At 49.2% G+C, this 8,740-nt stretch overlaps 1 protein-coding gene across 1 annotated transcript; it reads right to left on the bottom strand.

The window, feature by feature from the left end:
* Positions 1-2,084: 2,084 nt before the first annotated feature.
* Positions 2,085-3,062, bottom strand: LOC134365585 (olfactory receptor 13C7-like). Its single transcript, XM_063081684.1, has one exon. It carries the CDS (start codon positions 3,060-3,062, stop codon positions 2,085-2,087), a length of 978 nt encoding a protein of 325 aa, XP_062937754.1.
* Between the last annotated feature and the right edge of the window lie 5,678 nt (positions 3,063-8,740).

Here is an 8,740-nt window from a genome sequence, read left to right as displayed (position 1 = left end):
GAGAAATGGTGAAGGCTTCTTAACACAGTGAAAAGGTGAAAAGGAGGGGACCAATTTCAGAGCTATTAGGAGGTAGACTCTGAAGAACTTAGTGACTGATTCGATGTATGGGGTGGTGAGGTATGAGAGAGAGTCTAGGATGACCTCCATGTTTCTGACTTGAGGGTGATGGTGCCCTTCCCTGACACGGTGACACCACTTTGGGGGAGGGGATGATGAGTTCAGTTTTGGACAGTTTGAGTTTGAGGTGCCTATGGGAATCTAGGTGAAGGTGGCCAGCACTAAGTGCTGGGCATAGCAGTGGAATCAGGCCTGGAACCCTGGTTTCCTGGCTCCCCAGATGGGGATCCTTGGTTGTCTTCTGACTTGTCTCAGTGGAGGACAGCCCAAAATCCAAACAACTCCTGCCAGCCTTGAATACAGGGCCGTGGCTGGTGGATACGCTGCTGCCTTGCAGTATCTGTTCATACAACCAGACTAAGACCCCTGAGTACCTACAGCTGCCTGGAGCACATTTATCAACACAGAACTCAATCCCCAGTTGGTGACATTGTGAGAGCTGAGTGACAGCTCAATTCAGCAAATCTATAGGGAAAGCTCTGCGGGAGCTGCAGAGATGAGCCAGACCTGGCTGAATCCTGCCTTGAAGGAGCTCCTGTGGTGGTAAAACGTCACAAATGCAGTCATGATGGGAAAGGTCCTGACAAAGTGCTATAAGATGTGCAGAGAATAATCTCGAAGTGCATTGAGAAAGGATGGTGTCTAAGCTAGCTATGAAAGCTAGTCCTAGGTGTCATCAGAGACCAACATAAGCAAGGACCTGGAGGTGCAGGCAGTACGGATAATGTAGTGAAAGGATGGCCCAGGTGAAGGGTGTAGAGGAAAATCAGGCCAAGGAAGCAGGTGGAGCCAGATTCTGGAGGATTTTGAGGATTTCACTGAAGAATTTGGACTTCATGCTGTGGTAGTGGGGAGCCACCAAAGGTCCTTGATTGTAAGCGTGATGAATCCATCAGGGTTTGACCAAAGTGGCAGCACCACTAGGAGTGATTTCAGGGATTTATTATAGAGATTAGGCATATACACTCATGGGAGCAGTTGGAGAAATCCACAAAGCTACTACCTCTGCATTTGGTGTTGGGCCTGTAGCTGCTACAGGTAAGCTGCACTGATAGTGGGGTGCAGGAAAGTTGAGTGTAAAGTGGGAGAGAGAGTAAGGGTGATCTAGAACCTGGGAAGACAGACTGGAACCTGTGTCTGGCTGTCACTGCCTTCAATGTCAATGATACTGGCAACCTGCAGGAGAAGCTGGCACCTTTTTTCCATGGAACTGCAAAAGGCCCTGGACTCAGAATAGCTGGAGGTGATCTGGTAGGAACCGGATGTGCTGTGCCAACAAAGTGAGCCAGCAAATTTGTGACAACATGTGAGTGCTCCTGCAGTGTCTGGTACTGCTCCACTTTTGCCTTCAAAATCTCACGCAAATTTTTGTTGTGGTCAGCCCTAACCCAGACCCATGCACGGAAAGAAATTCTGGGAAGCACACTTCCAGCCTAGTTTGATCAACCCAGTACAAACTACCATAAGTGAGCTAACCAGAGCTTTCTTGGGATATTAACCTGGCAGCACCCTTTGAGGAATGGTCAGGGAAAAGGAGCCAAATCTCTAGTAGCTCTTGTGTTGACTCTGTAGGATGGCATGTTAGTCATTAGGCTCCTCGTGCATCTCTCAGTCCTCCCTTTCCTTCCAAACACATGATAGCTGTGCTTCTCCCTCTTCATGTTCGATGTGGCCATGTGCCTTGTGTTGGCCAATGAAATATAAATGGAAGTTACATGTCACTTCTGAGTGGAAGCTTTAAGAGTCAGTGTAGGCTTTGTTACTTCTCTTTGCCTTTGTCATGGTGACTAGCAATGTTCCAGATGGTAGCTGCTTTGTCGTCCTGGGTCCCAGGGGGATGAAGACAATGGTGTATAGCAGAACCCCCAGCCAACCTCTAATGGACCTGCAGCAGGAGTGAGAAATAAACCTTAATGGTTTTAAGCCACTGAAAATTTTAGGTCAGTACCACAACATAAACTAGCCTATGCTGACAGAGATGGAGCGCAACAGTAAAGATGAGACATTTTCCTGGAGAGCAGACCTCCCCGCAGCAGAGCTATGGCAGCAGCTTTCACCTCCGTGTTCCTCAGGCTGTAGATGATGGGGTTAAGTGAGGGTGTCATGACCCCATAGAACAATGCGATAATCTTATCCAAGTTGGGGTCCTTGACCTTGGGCTTGAAGTACATGAAGGAGATGGTCCCGTAGAAAACTACCACCACTGTGAGGTGGGCAGAGCAGGTGGAAAAGGCTTTGTGCCGGCCTGCAGCAGAGGGCACCCTAAGGATGGCAGTCAGGATGAACATGTAGGACAGGCAGATGAGCAGGAGTGGGGCCAGCGTCAGGACAACTGTGGCTGCCATTAATACCAGCGCATTGAGGGAGATGTCTCCACAGGCCAGTTTCAGCACTGCCAAGATCTCACAGAAGAAGTGGTTGATGATGTTGTGGCCACAGAAGGGGAGGCGCCAGGTGAGGGTGGACTGCAGCAGTGAGTTGGCAAAGCCTGTCCCCCAGCTCAGCACTGCCATCCGCATGCACGTCTCTCCACTCATGAGCTCTGGATACCTGAGTGGCTGGCAGATAGCCACATAACGGTCGTATGCCATCACAGCCAGGAGCAGGCACTCTGTAGATCCCAGCGCCAGGGTCAGGTACATCTGTAGGGCACAGCCAGGGAAGGAGATGGTCCTCTGGGTTTCCAGGAAGTTGACTAGCATGAGAGGCACGAAGGAGGAGGTGCCACAGATGTCCAGGAGAGAGAGGTTGCTGAGAAAGAAGTACATGGCACTGTGCAGGCGCGGGTCCAGTGTGCTCAGCCCTATGAGGAGGGAGTTGCCCAGCACATTCACAAAGTAGACGCCCAGGCAGAGCACAGACAGGACCATCTCCAGACGAGGGTGCTCATGGAGCCCCAGCAGGACGTACTCCGTCACAGCTGTCTGGTTCGCCCCATCCATCTCATTCTCTCTCCTTTTCCATATGGACTACACAGCTTTATGGAAAAAGCTCTGGCTGGCCTGGAAGACAAGTGACCTGGATATGGGACCTGTAGCAGGTCAGCCTCCCTCTCAGGAATTTAGTTTCACCATCTGTGTAATGAGAGAGTTGGACTTCAGGTTTGCAAGCTGGCCCTTTCAGCTCTGTAGTTCTACTGACATCATGTAGGGGAGGATGCGGCTCATCCCAGTCTCCTAGGCTCTACTCCCCGAGGTGGGCTCAGAGGAGACAACAGAGTAGGATTTATGTTTGATGTACTCCTTTGGAATCTAACGTGTTCTTGGCTGTTCAAAGGAAGCATCTTTTCTAGGTTATGACTTCACATAACTGAATTGTGCCCATAGTATTTCAGATTCATTTATTCGCTGATTATTTATTGAGTGCCTACTCTGTACTAGGTATTGTTTCAGGTGCTGGGCTATAACAGTAAGAAAAATACATGGACAAAGAGATCCCACACCTGTCACAGGTGCGGCCCCCTTCCCTGAATTAGGTGAGATGAGCTCTGGAAGGCAGGTGGATGATGAATGATGCTCACCTAGTGGTCCTTTGGGCCATGAAAGTTGAACATTTCAGCTCCACAGGATGTGTAAACCTGATTTCTGGTCATCTATCCTTAAGGACTAACAGAGCAGTCATTGATTTTTAAAAGAAACATGCATACAAGAACATACATATCCCAATAGATCTACCAGTCACAGGATTTAACCCTGGCCATGAAAGCCAAGTAACTCACTTCTTGGCCTATATATTGCCTTTTAGGGTAAGTGATATTGACAATGATGCCAAATGAGGAGAGAAACCAAGTGTTAATCTGGCAGAGGTGTTGTTAGTCACTGAGTAGCTTTATAAAGGGAGGATTGGGAAGAGACTATCATTCCCTCCTGGCTACCCTCCATTGTTCTGCTGAGCTGGTCTCACTGCCTCCTTGGGAAAGGCTAGTGTCAAGTACTCAGAGGAGGGAGCCCAAGTGTCCGCACAGCACAGTAGTCTTGTTAGGACAGGAAAGCTATCTTCTGGCCAGGTGGTCCCTGGTCTGAAGGAGAAATAGTAGCTGAGCATGAACTTTTATTGTCCAGAAGATATAATCTCCCTGCCCTTCACTTCACTTCTGGATTGACTGTGAGGCCAGTGTCCTGTGACAGCCATGGAGCCCTGCCTGACCTTTTGGGCTGGATTTTCCCTCTTCAGTTTTCCTGCTTAATTGTATCCACCATTTCTAGGTACTGAATGGCTCACCGTTTCCTGAATAAACCATACCTTTTCCCAGCTCCATATCTTTGCCCAAGATGTGGACATGTCCTCCCTCTCTTCCCCTGGGAGGTGTTTCTGCTCAGTTTTCAGAGTCCATATCTGCATCTCCTCCTCTCTTCTCCCTCCTGCCCCTTTGCAGAGTTATCTGCTCCCTTCTTGTGCTCCCACCGCCCTTGGCCATCCCTCCGTGTTATTATGTGGTGTCTGGTGTCCCTGTCTTCTCTACTACACCCTGAGAGCAGGACTCTGTCCTCTTCCTTCCAGCACCTCATACAGCAAGTGCTGCCAGCTCTACAGATATTGAGTGCACTATTTGAAAACCCAAGTTTGCCTCCCAGCTTCAGCATGAACTAGCTGTGTGGGATCGAACAAGTCACTCAGCCTCTCTGAGACCCAGTTTCCTCCCTGACAATTGAGAATGCTGTGTAGCCCAGAGGAGACATACACAAGAAGGGCGTGTAAACTGCCCAGCGTGGTGCAATAATATGATGCTGAGACTGCAGGTGAAAGGCTGCATCTTCAGCCACAGCCCCCACTGGTTCTGCACTCGCCACCTCCTGGACAAGGGCTCCAGTGTCTTCATGACATCCTCTCCCCTCAGAGCCTGTACAGGCTTTCCTTCCTCTACCTGAGTCAGGGTGATTGTTAAGGGACAGTTTCTGGAACTGGATTCCGGGGGCAGTTGGGTAATCTGGGTTAGTAACCGACCTTAGATCTTATCTACGTGAACATTTAAAGGTAGGGTTTCTCTTGCTGAGGTTTGGCAAAAAGATGAAGAACTGCCCAAGAGTGATGGTTCTTTCACGTACTCATTCAACAAGTAATTACTGAGCACCTACTAGGTGCTGGAAATAAGGAGAGACGGACGTGGCTTCTGTCCTCATGGCATTTATAATCATTCACTCTCTGGGTGACCTTGGACACATCCCTTCCTCTGTCTGGGCTTTAATCCTCTGAGATTCTCTCTGAGTCTGAGGTGTAAAGACAAAGTAAAACCTGAAATCTGGAAAGAAGAAGTATAAGGGCTTGGTCTTTGTGGGGTGTGCTGTTACAAAAAGACCTGTGTTCATTTCAAATTCTGACACTGGACACAGGTGTGGGGGTGCGTTCACGCAGGTGAAGGGCGGGAGACCACCTGACTGCAGTTCTCTTCCTCACTCTTGTCTGAGCAAAGGCCGGGTGGCAGTGGCAGAGGCATCAAGGGCTTCGTGAGCGGGCTCTGGCCTGCTCTCCTGCCTCTGCTTCCTCCATGTCCCTCACGCACACCTGCTCCGGCCTCACCAGACCACCCCCGTTGTTTGGACAAAGCCCGCATGCTCCAGTCTCGTCCCTCTTCTCCTGCAGTTTCCTCCAGCTGGAATGCCTTTGTCCTCCACTCGTCTTCCCACGCTCAGCTCCCACTCCTCCTCCTCCGTGCAGCCTTCTCAGATGCTTCCACAGAACCGACCATGCTGGCAGCAGGATGCTCACACAGCTGTTGGCACAGGTTCATTTCATTCTGCCTTGCACTGTAGTTATTTCATTGTATCTGTCTGTCTGTCTGGACTGTGAGCTACTGAGGTGAAGGGACTGTGTCCGATTCATCACTGTTACACTCCCGTGCCCTGCACCCAGATGTCAGTGGTGACCTTTTGAACTGAACTGACCATTTATTGAGATCTAGTGCTATTCTTCGGCCAGTGTCTACTCAGCCCGAGTGACACTGATCCAATGTCTTACCTAGAGATCAACACCTCCTCCCCTCAATACAACCCCTCCTCCCAACAGAAGGATGCAGCCATTGTGAGCGTGAGAAGAGCTCTGGGGCTGCCAGTCTCCTCCCCGCAGTAACAGCTGCTGTTTCTGAAGCTGTCTCTGTGCTACGTCAAGAGCATGGCAGGTTTCCTCACAGTTCAAGCATCTGATCATAACACATTCATGGAAATTAGAATGAGCCCAAGAGACCACAGGTTTATGGCCTCAAAGAATTAAGTCTGTGTCTAGAAAATATCATGTTGCCAGATTACCACAGTTTTTATTCTGCAAAATGGGCAAGGGGTGGGACATCAGGGAGCAGCTGCTGTCTCTTTGGTGCATCAGAAGGGGCTAGATTATGCTGCAGTAACACACAATCTCATAATTTTAGTGGCTTAACATTACAAAGGTTTTTTTTCTTTCTCATGCTACATGTCCACTGTGGGTTTTCAGGACCCTCTCCTCAGAGATACCATCTGGGACATCTCCAGCTACTAGGGCTGGGCAAGGGCAGAGGCATCTCACACCAGCAGTTAGTGCTCCAACCCAGAAGTGACATACATCGTATGTGCCCACAACCCACTGGCCCCGTGTAATCCTAACAACGCCCCGAAGGAAGAGAACCAGAAATGTTGCTGGCTGTGCAGCACCTCTGCACCTGGCACGACGGTCCGGTGGTCCATAGCACACCCAGAAAACCGCTCCAGCATCTGTCGGCCAGTGTCACATACTCAGTCGTGCCCTGCATAATCAGACTCGCAGAGGTATAGGACATTTGAGAGTCTCTGAAAATAACTACTTTCACTGCCCAGTTTTACACTTCCTGAGAGGCAGGGTGATGCTTGGAACGAGCCCTGGACTGGGAGGGAGGGGACCTGGGTTAGATTCTTGGCCTTTGTTTCTATTCTGCTGTGTGACCTTGGTCAAGTTTCTCCTAAGAAATGGAGCCTTTCATTTAGGGGAGCTCTGGTCCTCTGTAATCTCCAAAACATTTCCCTCCATCTTTCTAGTAATTTCCAACCCTGAGACCTGATAGGCCCATGGTTACTTTGTGAGGTAAATATTGTATCAATCTGATGGGCTGGCAAATCTAATTTTAACCATTTAATACTTATTTTAGGCTTCACAAATTATTTTAAAAGAAAGGAAGGAAACATAAGAAAGCTTCCCTTCAGTCACAATTTTTCTGAAGTGTCCGGGTCTGGGATTCCTGCTTCTCCCCTTCCTCACTATATGGCAGAGGAGCTGAGGGTAGACTTTGGAGTCAGAATGATCAGGGTCTCAGTCCCAGCCCTGCCACTTGCTAAAAGTTTTCTCAGCCTCAGTTTCCTTACCTGCAATGTGGAGGTAGTACTAGCATTTCCTCATGGGGCTATTCTGAGGATCCAGTCAGATGAAGCGTGTAAGTTCTCAGCACAGAGCCTGGCACATGGTAAATAGTCAGTAAATGGAAGGTGATGCACCGTCATCCTGATGTTCCCGTCCCCAAGCCAGTAACCTGGTTTTAAATATTTTTAAAAGATTTCGTGAGAATAATCACCATGCCAGATGAATTCTTACTTACTACCCAGTGGCCCAGTGGCATTAGTGCATGTGGGGAGCTGGAGCCAGGAGAGCTGCCCTGGGCTTGGGAGAGCAGAGGGGGAAGTGCTGAGTTCATTACCACAGGCGCACTGTGCTGGGCCCTGCTGGGCCAAGGGGCCCTGGGGACCAGCCTGCTGATCCCCTGCCACGTACACAGACCGCTTGCTCTCTGTACTCAGGGACCACACATTCCCTGCCCAATTTGAAGTACAAACTCTGAAAAAAAAAAAAAAAAGAAAAGAAAAGAACAACAACAACAACAACAAAAAAGAAGTACAAATTCTGAGACTACGTGAAGTTGCAGGTTTGGTGATTGTGGGACCTGGGCTTCAGAGACTCCGGGTTCCTTGCTCTGCCCAAGGAGGGCCCTGCAGGGGGTGAGGTCGGCACAGCAGAGACACTGGACAGAGAATCTGGAGTCTGGCTGTCTTTTCAGTCCTGCCCCGTGGATACCACGGGTTGCAGACCCAGGACTCTCCTTCCCTAGTCCTGGGTGAAAAGGGTTGTCTCCCTCCAGGATTGCTGTGAGGATGTGGATTCATCAAAGTTTAAAGAAAGAAAATTGCTTTGTAAGGTGTGAGACCTCGAGTACATATTTTATTAAGTCAGGGATTTAGGGGCTGGCTGGTTAGCTCAGTTGGTTAGAGCTTGGTGTTATAACACCAAGGTCAAGGGTTCAGATAGCTGTACTGGCCAGCTGCCCCCCAAAACAGGTCAGGGATTTAGTCAGACACATGAGGTTTTACAGGTTTCTTTTTTCTTTTCCTTCCCCCCCCCCTTCCTTTCCTGTCCTTTCATCATAAAGAAAAACAACTTGACACAGTTTAAAGACTTAAAAAGAGCCTTAAATAAAGCAGCAGAAGTTGCAGATTTTCATATTATACTATGATTTGCGTTCTGGAATTTTTATCCACACAGGTCAATGTAAAAAACTGGAAGATTGTTACCACTTATTTTCTATCTGCTCATTAAACAGTGCCCTCTTGCTACCGCGGGGCTACCCCGAGCTCAGCAGGTCTAAGACAGACTCACCGTCATCTCCCACCCCCATCTGCTGCTCTCATCG

The sequence above is a fragment of the Cynocephalus volans genome, chromosome 17 (genome assembly GCF_027409185.1).
Source record: "Cynocephalus volans isolate mCynVol1 chromosome 17, mCynVol1.pri, whole genome shotgun sequence".
Taxonomy (NCBI): Eukaryota; Metazoa; Chordata; class Mammalia; order Dermoptera; family Cynocephalidae; genus Cynocephalus; species Cynocephalus volans.
This window is presented reverse-complemented; position numbering and strand designations above follow the sequence as displayed.

Excerpts from the sequence above, each read along its gene's own strand:
- LOC134365585 (XM_063081684.1), bottom strand. The coding sequence starts at position 3,062 with ATGGATGGGGCGAACCAGACAGCTGTGACGGAGTACGTCCTGCTGGGG.